The 13,583-nt window shown below is 35.2% G+C and overlaps 2 protein-coding genes across 4 annotated transcripts; both read left to right on the top strand.

Moving 5' to 3' along the window:
* Positions 1,063-7,759, top strand: LOC18609692 (pentatricopeptide repeat-containing protein At3g04130, mitochondrial). 3 transcript variants are annotated; one of them, XM_018115986.1, is made up of 3 exons: positions 1,063-1,184; positions 1,713-3,278; positions 7,741-7,759. In XM_018115986.1, the coding sequence occupies exon 2, from the start codon at positions 1,754-1,756 to the stop codon at positions 3,266-3,268; it is 1,515 nt and encodes a 504-aa protein (XP_017971475.1). In that variant the 5' UTR covers positions 1,063-1,184; positions 1,713-1,753; the 3' UTR covers positions 3,269-3,278; positions 7,741-7,759. The 3 variants fall into 3 exon arrangements, with proteins under 3 accessions (XP_017971475.1, XP_007044993.2, XP_017971474.1); XM_007044931.2 differs by lacking the exon at positions 7,741-7,759 and adding an exon at positions 3,746-4,041; XM_018115985.1 differs by lacking the exon at positions 7,741-7,759 and having other exon boundaries at positions 1,713-3,648.
* Positions 6,919-10,944, top strand: LOC18609693 (ankyrin repeat and sterile alpha motif domain-containing protein 1B). Its single transcript, XM_018115984.1, has 2 exons — positions 6,919-8,287; positions 9,310-10,944. Exons 1-2 carry the CDS (start codon positions 7,580-7,582, stop codon positions 10,612-10,614), a joined length of 2,013 nt encoding a protein of 670 aa, XP_017971473.1. The 5' UTR covers positions 6,919-7,579; the 3' UTR covers positions 10,615-10,944.

Here is a 13,583-nt window from a genome sequence, read left to right on the forward strand (position 1 = left end):
AAAACTTCATTAATGACTAGAAACATTAATACAATGAGACATACTCTTACTAGACATAAACAGCTTAACTCTAGCCTTTGCCAACTCTAGTGTCATGCAGAAAGAGCCTCGTTAAAAAACCTTTTCATGATAAAATCCAGTGGGATAAAACTCATGAAAGGAAAAGAGTGCCCTTTCGTACATGTCTATTACATTAATCAAATTTTACTAACCCAAAATTTTGAAGAATCCTCGTAGATTAATTAAATTTTTTATATTAATTTTTATGAACAAATCAAAGAAGAATAATGTCATGAAAATATCTAATATACGATACATTTTTAATGAAAAGGCATAATATATAAAAAAATTTCTAAACTATTTAGAAAAATTCAAATAAACATTTAAATTTTTATTACGATCAATCAAACCCTTATATTTTTATTGTGAGTAAAAAAAACTTATATTTTTATTTAGTGTCAAATAAAGCCTTATAACTAAGGACTCAAGAAGCTTTTATACTTTATTTTGAATTAAATAAGCTTTTATAACTAATTATTAACTTAATCAAAATGTTATTTATCATTCTATGTTCTATGCTATTGACATGGCATGTTAACATATTATAATCGATAATGACATAGCATGTTAATATATCAAAATTAATGATGACATAAAATGCTTATTTGGCATAATTATATTACCATGTGATATTTTTCACTCTTCATATCAACGCTTTGTCAATATTATGTGGATATAAAATGACAAGTAGTATTTTAACTAATGACAATTAGTCAATCATTAATTATAAAAGCTTATTTGACCCAAATCAAAATATAAAAACTTGATTGAACATAATAAAAAAATAAAAATTTATTTAAATTTTCTTATATAGTTTATAGATTTATTTGAGTCTAATAAAAAATTATTAGCTCAAAAGAGGAAAAAATTATATAAAATAGTATCAGAATCCTATTAGTTAAAAGTTAAAAGGGCTTAATTGGTTAACTAATTGGGTTGAGCCCAATACAACTTTGGCCTCATTGACATGGTCCTTCAACGTCTTTAACAGATCCAAGCAGCCCACTTGAGAATCGGCCGATGACACCGGAACTTGTCCTGCCGTCTTTCCATTTGCGATTCTGTTGTTAAGCGGAAGGTTGTTAGTTTTTGTTTCAGAATAACTTCCAAGCTCGACCACTCAGGTAAACCTTTGAGCACTTCTTCTTCTTCTCCTCCCTCAAAACCAAAATGAAATGGGTACAAAAGAAATCTGACTGTTTACAAGTCTACTTGCTTAATTTACTAGTAGCATTAGTTAAGTATTGAGAGCTTTACAAGTAATACTGGTTTTAGCCTTTTTCATATTTGCTTTATTTGGTTGCTCATAGACGTTAAAAGAAGTGAAACCCTTACTCAGCCTGGCCAAATAGAATTGCTTATTTTTATAAACTCGCTTGATAAGAAGGTGGACTGTATCAATTTTTGAAAATGGGGTTTAACGAAATTGTTGGCATTGTTAAATATTTGCTGGGAAAATTTTCATCTTCGACATACACCACCAGGTAGGGAAGGCTATTCAATTATATTCTGCATTTTCTCTCATATTCTTTTATTTTATTTGATGTGGAAAAGTGGATAAATGGAATTTTCTGTTCTTTTGTTATATTTATTATTGAAAATGAATTGGAAAGAAGACAAGCTGATGCTTTTTTTTTTCTTTCGAGATGCAGTTCTAACGACCCAACTGAATTTTGGTTTGGGGCACTTCTTCATGATCGGCCATTTTCAAAACTGCCTTAGGAGGATTCGTTTCCTTACCCAACCATCAATATCCCGTGCCCTTCTCCATGCTTCCTCTGAAAGTTTCACGCTTGCTCTGCCTGTTGAATCTTCTTACTTCAGTGGATCAGGTCACCAAGTAGTAGGCCAGTATGACATTGATGTTCTCATAGGTAAAGTTCGTGTCGGGAGCAGTCATGAAGAAGTCTTTCAGTGCCTCATGAGTGACCGAGAATGTAATGCTATACAGCTTTCCCATGACCTCGTTGAGAAGTTGCTTCACCGGTTCAATGATGACTGGAAATCTGCGTTGGGTGCTTTTAAATGGGCAGCATCTCACCCAGGCTATAAACCCTCTCCTCAGGCATATGATTTGATGGTGGACATCCTAGGTAAAATGAAACAAATGGATCATATGAAGGATTTCTTGGAGGAGATGCGTCAAGGTCATTTTGTTACACTTAACACAATAGCCAAGGTTATGAGAAGGTTTGCTGGTGCAAGGGAATGGGAAAATGCTGTGAGGATATTTGATGAGTTGGAAACTTTTGGATTGGAGAAGAACACTTATTCAATGAACTTGCTGCTCGACACCCTTTGCAAAGAGAAATACGTTGAACGGGCCCGTGAAATTTTCTTGTTGCTTAAATCACACATTGCACCTGACGCTCAAACATTTAATATTTTCATTCATGGTTGGTGCAAAATTAATCGCGTTGATGAGGCACATTGGTCAATTCAAGAGATGAAGGGACATGGTTTTCACCCTTCTGTCATTAGCTACACGACTATCATTCAGTTTTATTGTTGCCAATGCAACTTTCGTAAAGTTTATGAACTTCTTGATGAAATGGCTGCCCAAGGTTGTCCTCCCAATGCGGTTACTTACACCACTGTCATGTCCTCACTATTAAAGGCAGAGATGTTTGAGGAAGCTTTGCAAATTTCTTTGAGATTGAAAACTGCCGGATGCAAACCTGATACGCTTTTCTACAACTGCTTGATCCATGTACTGGGGCGAGCTGGCCAAGTGAAAGATGCTGCTGAAGTTTTTGAGGTAGAGATGCCGAAGATTGGCGTTGCCCCCAATACATCAACATATAATTGCATGATTGCTATGCTTTGCCATCATGCTCAACAACAGAAGGCCCTCACTCTTCTTCAAGAGATGGAGAATTCGAAAATTTGCAAGCCGGATGTTCAGACATATTATCCATTACTGAAGTCATGCTTTAAAACTGGGAAGATAGATAGTCTGTTGAGCAAACTATTGAATGATATGGTTAATAAGCATCATCTTAGTCTTGATATTTCAGCCTACTCACTACTGATTCATGGACTTTGTAGAGCAAACAGAACTCAGTGGGCTTACAGCCTGTTTGAAGCGATGATTAGGAAGGATATAACACCAAAATATCGAACATGCCGTTTGCTTTTTGATGAAGTCAAAGAGAAGAATATGTATGATGCAGTTGAGAAAATTGAAGGTTTCATGAAGAAATTATGAACTTGGCCAGGTGAGTATTTAGTCCTTTTTACCAGCACCCAAACACACTAAGAGCAGTCTGTGTTTGATGAGGATAAGGCTATCATGAGCGAAGCATTTGTGGTTTTTCTCTGACATTTTGTGTTAAGATTAACAAAATGAAACAGGAGAAAAAGAAAAAAAAATAAAGAAAACCACAGATTTCATATGTATTGCATTGAAGGTTTATTAGTTTGAACTAAATGTACCACCCACATGTATCTATCCTGACACACATGGTGTGTATACGTATATCTCAGTGTTTGCACATGCTCATGCACATCTGGATTTGTTTATGTATATATTTGAAACTCTTGTTAGAATTTTTGTTTCTGAATCAGTATATACTTGCTTATCCCTGAGACTGATGTTGATAGTCTAGAGAAGCTGCTGCACCATAGTTGGTAATCCTGTTAACCAATTTAAAGAATAAAGTGTTGCTGTTGCTTGCATTTACAGTCTTGATGGAGCAATGACTGTTGAAGTTGTAGATTTGAAGAGGATACAATAGATGCCCTGAATTTGGAGTCAAGTGTTGATTGCATTGTTGTGAGTGGGCCGAACAAGTTAGACTTTAGAAGAAGTGATCTTGTGATTCTTTTTTTTTTTTCGTTTCAGATCTGAGTGTTGTGTCCCCTAAAGTTACAATTTGAAGGTTGAAAATTTTTTAACATGTCTTAGCTTGGAGTATTTAACCTATATTTTAGGTTGGGTAAGTTTAAATTTATTTATTCTCCTTCCATGCTGCTTGAAAACTATGACTTTGTTTGAAATGCATATCTGTAACATATTTATAAAATTGACTTTATAGCTTACAGACTATAGTCTGAAGAGGAACAAAGGTCAGTCTGTGAACAATCAATTGTTTATATGGTCTTCTATTTTAAGATTATAAGTTATGGTGAGATTATTGTATACTATCTGCATATGTTGTAAACCAAGCAACTCTCTATCCCAATTACTGTCTCCCTAAGATTACCAAGGTCTGTCGATTCGAGAACACCATTTTGTTTCCCGTCCATTCCCATTATTGTTGTCTGTGGTAGTATTAACAGTTATGGTGGTTTGATGTTAAGGAAAAGTGGAGGAAAGGTTTGGAGTTATTAGATATTTTAGTGTCATGATGTGCTTGAGTAGGGCTGCTATAACCATCAATAACTTGGGTTATGACAGTGGCCTTAACCTATTAAAGAGCCATTTTTGTGAATTATGAGATGTAAGATTAGATCTCATAGGTTTGGGTTGCATTCTCTTCCCCCACGTCCTTTTGCTGTTAAATTTGACCCTTTGGTTCACAATGGGGAGGCAGCATCACATGATCTTTGTCTTTTGAGTAGATAATGTAGCCTTTTACTGAAAATCATAACTCGTGATCCAATGTTGTAATTACAAATAAATTAAAGAACCAAGTTTTTGGCCCCGCACTAGCCGGCTTTTTCATGCCTTCCCTACCATTATTTTTGTTGCAATTGCATTATTATATACGTCAATCATTGGTAATTAACTATCGGTGGTGACCATCTTGTCCTTATGCTCCGTCGTTTTTACTTCTTTAATTCATTCCCGGTGGAGTTGTCAAAGCTCTCGTGCTGGTTAAACAGAAAAAATGTCATGTCATTCCAAGCTTTTTCTCTTCAATTCCTATCAACAAAAACAAAGTGAACTGAATAGCTAGAGCCTAAAGCAAGCGAAGCTCTGATAGCATAAAGAAACAGAGAGCTCTTGATAAATATTGAATTGAACTCAATGGCTTCTGCCTTTATATTTGAGGTCAGAGGGAAAGAGTTCTATTTGTATACAAGAATTATATCATATAAGGTAACTCTTCTGTACAATTTATTATATACTACAAAGTAATAAAAGGCCGAGATTATCATAATGACAATTCTGACTTCTTGACATTAATTGAATAGCATGAGTCTTGCCATAAGTCTGCTAAAGAATCCCTTCAATCTTGCTTGGAGTCAACTACAGAATCACTTGATACAGGGGAGAATTCTGGTATCCTCAACAGTTCTCATATTAATTAAGAATGGAGGTTGAAGTGAGAGGAAGAAGAAAATGAAGAAACATTAAAACTACAGAAGAATAACATGTGGTTGGTCGTGAGAAACCTCAATCTGTTTAAACAATGGAGTAAAAGGAAAATTGTTGCTTGCATAGATAACAAACATTTTTGTTCCTTTGAAATTATCGTTCAAAAAAAGAAAGAAAACACTAAGAATGATGAGCATTCCAGTAATCAGCCAAGAGATAGGTACAACAACACGTCCAAGGTTGAGCTATTAGGCTTAAAATCAGTGATATTAGCCAAAGAGCCGGCAGAGCTTGGAAGTGTAGGAAACTAGTAACATAGCCCACTCAGATTATTACAAAGCATATTATTAGTATATGAATTGATTGACTATTTCCACTGCCACCATGCTTTAAACAGAGACAAAGTCCAATTGAGTGGTTTTTTGCAGATTAGAACGGGTATGGAGAAGGTGGTCATTGGTCATAACTTCATACCTATTTGGATGCCAATAGAAAGAGTCTGAATCAGACAAAAACATTCCCTCAACTTAAGCTTAGATTCACAATTTGAGACCTTTCTCGCCAAACATATTAGCCGATTCAAAATACCCAAATCTTTAGTTAGGAAGCAGTATTAATCACTAGGTACTGAACTAAGCTAGCTTAAAATCTTGACCCTATCTCTGCCAATTGAATTACTAGACTCTAATCCAAGCATTCAACAGAAGATATAGTATTGACCCTATTTATGTAGGCTTCAACTATGCTGTCAAATTAGGGCCACTTTCCCACCATCGATTTCTGGTCCTTGCATGGCCACAAAAAAAAACTATAGAAATAAGAAGAATTGATATCATGAGCCTACCAAAGAACAATGTTATCATTTGAAGCAATAAAAAAAAATGAGTGTTGAGTAGAAATTTATGTCCAAGGTTGCATTCATCAATGCAAAAGTGAGTAATTATTCTAGCCTTCAGTGTTGAAATCAGAGGCTAAAAAGAAAGCTATGCACATGCTTGCTGCTTCTGATTGCCATAATTTTGTACTAATGAGAATGGTGTCCACAACCTGAAGTGCTGTTCCCCAACTACTTGCCAGTTGCCAGATTCCCCTCTATTCTAAACACCCAGACCGTTAGGTCCATACTCAATTCTGACCGTAAAGATTTATCAGCTACTACAACCTTCAAGCAGTAAAAATATAGCAATTCCCAACCCTTGCGTTCCAGAGAGGGCAAAAGAACAGTAGCAATGTTTCACAATTAAGGAAGACAGCAGCTTAATAGGGCCTAATAACCACCCAGTCAGCAGCTTTTGGGGAGCCACATTGACATGGTATATAACTTAATGAATGGAGAATGATTTAGCTAAAAAGGACTTGATTGCAAAGAATAAGTATATTGGGGTTGATTGGGGGACCTGCAATTAGCCTAAAACTAAAAGGCCACTCTCTTTCTTTTTTTACTAAAAAGGAGCCCAGGGAAATCATCAATGTGCGGACCCAACTGCCACCTTAACAAAAAGGCACTCCCTTCCCATTTCCCCAACTGAGTCTAATTACATAAATTGCTTTTCTCTTTATATGGTCACTGGGCTTTTACGGACAAGACAAGAGGAATCTGAGTAACATTTTTCCTTGCACTTTCCTGGCTACTGTTTTCTCCACCATAAAAACCTGACCAAAAATCTACGCTTCAATTGGCCTTTTTCTGGTTTGTTTTCATCTGTAAACTGTGTAGAGTAGTTTGGTATCTTGGGTCTTTTTATGTTTATCTGTAAGAAATCCATAACTTTCCCTTTAAAGAACCTTCTTTATTTCCTCACACGTTCAGCTTCATCTTTAGTAGTTATACCATGGCTGATGACTCTATAGCCCTCGTATTCTCCTCCTAATTCTCTACTCAACTGTTCTTGGAGGTAGAAGTAGAGTCATCGTGGTCATGGATAAGCCATCTTTCAACTGCCAACTTCAACCTTCTGCCTCTCTCTCTTTTAGTCTTTTCAGAACTTTTACTAGGTAGTTCTGTTTTTTCTCATTTCCTTTCTTTTATACTCTTAATCTCTCTGAAGCGCGCAACCTTGCTGGTTCTATTTTTATTCTTGATCTTCATTTCCAAGTTTTCTTGTGCTATCTTCTTTTGTTTTTTATCAGTTTTCACTTTTCTTATACTTCCACTTGAGCCCTTGAGTTATCTGGCCTTTTCCAAGATATATAACTCTGTTGGATCGTCGCTGAAATCTTGTAAGAGCTGATATTTGTAGTGAATCCAATACTATAATGCCGCCTTCTTACTTCCCTCTGCGCTGGGAGAGCACTGGAGACCAATGGTGGTATGCGTTACCTATTGATTGGGCATCTGCAAATGGCCTTTACGATCTGGTCATTGAGCTTCTCCACCTTGACACCAATCTTCTCATCAAGCTCACTTCTCTGCGCAGAATCCGCCGTCTCGAAACCGTGTGGGACGATGAGGCTCAGTTTCATGATGTTGCCAAATGCCGCTCTCTTGTTGCAAGAAGACTTCTTCAAGAATGTGAGACCAAGAAAGGTAACAATTCCTTGATTAGAGCTGGCTATGGAGGCTGGCTGTTGTACACTGCTGCCTCAGCTGGTGACGTGGATTTTGTTAAGGAACTGTTAGAGAGAGACCCTCTTCTTGTATTTGGAGAAGGAGAGTACGGTGTCACTGATATATTTTACGCAGCGGCTAGGAGCAAGAGCTCTGAGGTTTTCAGGCTGCTGCTTGATTTTGCTGTGTCGTCCAGGAGTTGCCTTAGCAGTGAAGGAGAAGCGGAGGATGAATTGAGTGAAAGTCGTTCGGCTTTCAAGTGGGAAATGATGAATAGAGCGGTTCATGCTGCGGCTAGAGGGGGGAGTTTAGAGATTTTGAGGGAGCTTCTTGGGGATTGTAGTGATGTACTGGTTTATAGAGATATGCAGGGGTCTACTATCTTGCATACAGCCTCTGGAAGAGGGCAGGTTGAGGTAAGGCACTAAATCTTAGCGTTTATTTCTCTTAGTTCAAGTTCAATTGCTGAATCACTAAATCTTAGCGTTTATTTCTCTTAGTTCAAGTTCAATTGCTGAATCATACTTCTCTAATGTTCCTCTTTAGTCTTTATAAGCATTTATATCTACTTAACCTCGCCAGGCAGTGGATAATCATTCAACAATCTTAAGTAGTGGTGTATATTTGGCAGTCAGCATTCCTTTGCATAAATTGATTCTGCGTGATGGATAGAAGATGATCCATGGAAAGAACAAAAAAGATTAGGTGTTGTGCATGTCTTCAGGGATTGTTATATTTCAAATGAATGCCTGCATCTTGTGAGAGTTAAGATAATGTTTTTGTGTGATTTGTTGGTTTTAAAAAAGGCTAAAAGAGAGAAGTCCTGAATGGTAAACACTACTTCCTTCCCAAAAAAAATTAGTCATCGGCATCATTCAGACATGCTGCTATCCATTTGCACATAATTAGTGTATAAATCAGGGCAACTTGCAGTTTGCGCCCAAAATTCGTTTTTGGTCAAGTGTGGATGTCCCATTGTAAACAGTTTGATATCTCTCAAAGGTATGTCCCAGTCCCAGGATATGCAGGTTCTTTAACATGAAGGTCCCTAGTTTAGTTCTCTGTATCAGTAGTGCTGAGCTCCCTATCTGCTTTAAAGTATGCTCATATCATAATTATTACTACTAAAATATTTCAATCTTGAAGTTAAATTATTTGAGGTTGCAACTGTAACTAGCTCCTTAATATTGTTTTCTAGAAATTATGTGCATTGTTTCCAAGCCTTTCTCAAATACCTTCAATTGATGGGATTTGTACCTTTCTGAATACTAAAACACTGTATATAGGTGTTCTTTTTTTAGTATGTTCTAATATATTTTCTTCATCGTTGCCTATTAATGAACCAAATTAACTCTTTCTTTTATAGCGTCTGTATTTACCAATCTTCTTCTAGCTCTCAGAAATTGTTATGTATCTTTTCTTGTCTTTTACAATGCAGGTAGTGCAGGATCTTTTAGCATCGTTTGACATCGTAGCCTCTCCAGATAATCAAGGGAACACTGCATTGCATGTGGCAGCTTATCGGGGTTATTTAAAGGTTGTGGAGTTTCTGATTCATGCGTCTCCCTGTTTGGCCTATGTGAAAAACAATCATGGGGATACTTTTCTTCATGTGGCTGTGGCTGCGTTTAGAACCCCAGGCTTCCGAAGAATAGACCGCCAGATTGAGCTTATGAAACAATTAGTATGCGGTGAGGTTGTGGACATGCAAGATATCATCAATGCCAGAAACTTGGATGGAAGAACTGCTCTGCATATGGCTGTAAGTGAGAATGTTCAATCTAATCTGGTGGAACTACTCATGGCTGTGCCATCTATTGACTTGAATGTCCGTGATGGTGATGGCATGACCCCGTTAGATCTCCTCCAGAGACGGCCAAAATCAGCATCTTCTGAAATTTTAATCAAAGAACTAATTGCAGCTGGAGGGATCTCCTACTGTCAGGACAATGTGGCAAGAAGTGCCATTGTTTCCCATCTAAGAGGGCAGGGAATTGGTGGCAGTCCAGGAACTTCATTTAGAATTCCTGATGCAGAGATATTCTTGTACACCGGCTCTGAAAATGCATATGATGCAGGTTGTGATCAAGCAAGTGTGGAATATAGTTCATGCCTGAGTGAACTAAGTGACTTGAACTTAAGTGATTCATTAGATGATAAGAAGTCAAGCTCCATAAATCATACTGCAATGCGCCTAAGATTTTTTCTCCAGTGGCCCAGGAAGAAGGAGACAAAAGCTGCTAGCACAGAATCAGTAGATGATGATCCTCTGGAGTTTATGAGTACTTGTAGAAATTGGGGTGACAGTCATATTCCGCTTCGTGAAAAGTACTCTAAACCTTTATCTCTTCCAAAAAACAAAAGGACATTTTCTCTGAGGAGTGATCTTCCAAGCCGATCCACCAGAAAGAAATTTACAGCAGGGCTAACTCAAGGTGTGATCCAGGCAGTGCCACATTTAGCTGCTCCTTTTAAATCACCTCCAAGTCCCTTCTCAGGGTCTTCCGTGGCCTCACCTATTTCAGTGGATGAACAAAAGGGTGTTCGTGTTGCTCAACTCCCTTGCTCAAATCCATCATTTAACAGTAAAACAGCACAAATGAATCCGAAGCAAACTTCACTCGATAAGAGGCTGATGAACCAGTGTTTCTGTTTAGGAGCACAAGGCCTGGCTGTGGAAGATAGTAGAAGTTGCGCACGGCTGGACCGCAGCATTAAGAGTGTCGGTTCTTTAGTTGCTTGATGCAGCTTCATGGAAGGGTTGCAGTTTTGAGAAAGACAACTGACAGCCTAGGAATCTAGTTTTCAATGAGCTTCCTACGTTTACTCTTCAATTTCCAGTGTTTGAGTGCATAAAGTATGTATAGAAGATCTGAATAAATCAAAGGGATACATTGAAAAAGACCAGATTTTTGAAGTATCTGTAAACATCCCAAGTTGTATCATATCTTAGTTTGTTGTTGAAGTTGGATGATTCTAAATTTCATGAAAACAATCCAGACAATATTATTCTTTTTCATTTTTCTGAAAACAAACTGCCAGTGAAAATGAAGCTTCTATCTGCTTATGACTATTAACTGTTATTTATACTTTTGTTCATGATCCAGGGTGCAATCCACTTGACAAACATGCAGATGTCAGGAAGCAAGCAGCAAAATTAGCTACGATTATCCCACTGAAAACAAAAAAAGGAGACAGTTGAACTGAAAGCATCTCACCAATGTTGAAGAAATGAGAGAGAGCAGCCCAAACTATGCTCCAAGCTTTTTTTAAGTACGCTGTAAAGCCATCAGGCCCTGATTCCTTGTCATTCTTCATAGAGAACATTGTTGATCGTATCTCTTCTGCTGAAATCGATGCTTGCAAAGGGTTTTGAAATTTCTCTGGCAGAGACACTTGAAGGATTGACTGCAGATTGCCAACTGAGCATTGTTCTATTCTGAGTGTTTCCTGGCATTTGAGCACAACGTAATTGTTAGGCAGATACCCTTAAAAACTAATTTTATTATTTATTTATTAGATAAATAAATTATTATATCAATTATTGATTTCATATATATTATATTTTAACAAATATTTTATTTCTTTATGACATATAAGATATGATCATAAATTATTTGGTAATATTGTAGAAAAACTATACTAATAGTTGATGAACTATTCAGTAGGGAGTTATAGTTCTTCAGCTTTTTGTTGATTAAAATTGGTTAAAATTGTTCTAGGTTAAATGTGACAAACTATTTAAAGCCTACACTTGTAATGACTCTATCAAAAAGGATAGAATGTTTTAACTCTAGCATTGGGGTATTGACTTTAAAGCAAACAAATAGGTACAGAGTATGAAATATATACATTGAACAAGATCTAATTAAAGAGCACCATATACGACTGTCACAATTTATCAATGATCAAAATACCCACCAAGCCCATGTACTCATGTATTTTATTCAATTTAATCCTTGTACTCGAAATCAAAATAATTTAATCACTTAATTTTGAAAATTATTTAAATTCAGTCTCTCCCTCTAATAACATCCAAATTTACCGTTAAGGATAATGACATCAGCATTGACATGGCTCTAATATGACATATTTAAATTAATCAACCTATTTTACTAATTTGAGTTAAGCTAAAATTAAAAACTAGTCAAATAAATTTTAAATTTTTATATTATTATAAATAGCAAAAAAAAAGTTACTTAGTCATTTTATATTTTTTTATTTCAATATAATACAAATTGTTCATCTAAATTTGGCTTTAGCTATGAAATTTTTTTCATAAAAGAAGAATTCAAACTTAATTTTTGCAAAGAAGATAAATTAATGTACATATTTTAGAATCAAATAATCAAGTAAGAAAATATTTATATATATATATATTAAGACCATAAATCTTTTACACTTAAATATTTGACTTAATAATAAGTATATCTATCATCTACATAAATATTTGTATTTTTCAAATATTTTTTTTCAATTTAATCGTGACACAATTTTTTTTAAAATTTTTTTAATCTGTCACATGGCACTGACATGTTAGCATGTTAATGCCTTATCACTATGTAGTGCCTTGTGGCACTACTTCGTCATCACATTGGTGCCACGTGGCATGTCACGTCATCATGTTGGTATCACATCATCAAAATATACCACATCAGTACTAACGTTATCCCTTTCAATGTTAAAATTGGATGCGATTAAAGGGAGAGATTAAATTAAAATAATTTTTAAAATTAAGGGACTAGATTATTTTGAATTTGAATATAGAGACTAAATTGAATAAAATGCATGAGTACAAAGACTTAGTGGATATTTTGACCATTTATTAATTGTCTTTAAACTTGATAGGTCAATATAATTTATTTAATATCTATATGACTTTAATGTTGCTAACAGGTGATGCTAAATTTAAAGGCTATGCCCTAATACATTGGGTTATGCACATGTTAAATAAGTTTCATTGGATGTTCAACAAAAGATTCACCATTTTTTATTGAGAAAAATATTCAAGCGATTTTCATATAATTGTTAGACTCAAGAAATCCAATTAGTATGTTTTCCAAAAGTGATTTAAACTTATTTTATTTATATTAATATTATATATTAATATTTTTGAAGAAAAATATTTTTCAAAGTCTAACAATAATGAAAATCAAGAATTGGTATTAATGGGTTTGATGTGACAATAGAAATTAATTTATTTATAAAGCCTATGAGGAATATGGTACGGTGAAATAACTTATTACAATGAAAGGAATCTCATTGATAATTATTTTCTGTACAGAGGTCAATTGTAATGTGTTAATAAGCATTATTGTAATTAATGGGTTTGAACTGATTTTATAAAATGCGTATCTTAATCTTCTCTGGGATAGATCTTTAACTTTTATATTAGATAACAATTGTTATTATTGAATTAAAATTTTGCATTTATTTACAAACAAACAAAGAAACTACAACAATTGAAATAGAATTATTTTTAAAATTCACTTATCCAAAACCTCATAACCACCACTTGCTCTCTTTTCATTTTACCAAATATTGTAGAAACAAAAAAAAAAATCGTTTTTTACACTTTTTCTTGTCAGCATTCTCTGTGTAGAAAACTTTTGGCATTAATTTAATTTTCATGTCATGATAATCAGTAAGATTGATTTATTTACCTATTTTATTTTTAACATTTTCAGCTTTAAATTATTTTTTTATTTAATA

Source organism: Theobroma cacao, chromosome 2 (genome assembly GCF_000208745.1).
Source record: "Theobroma cacao cultivar B97-61/B2 chromosome 2, Criollo_cocoa_genome_V2, whole genome shotgun sequence".
Taxonomy (NCBI): domain Eukaryota; kingdom Viridiplantae; phylum Streptophyta; class Magnoliopsida; order Malvales; family Malvaceae; genus Theobroma; species Theobroma cacao.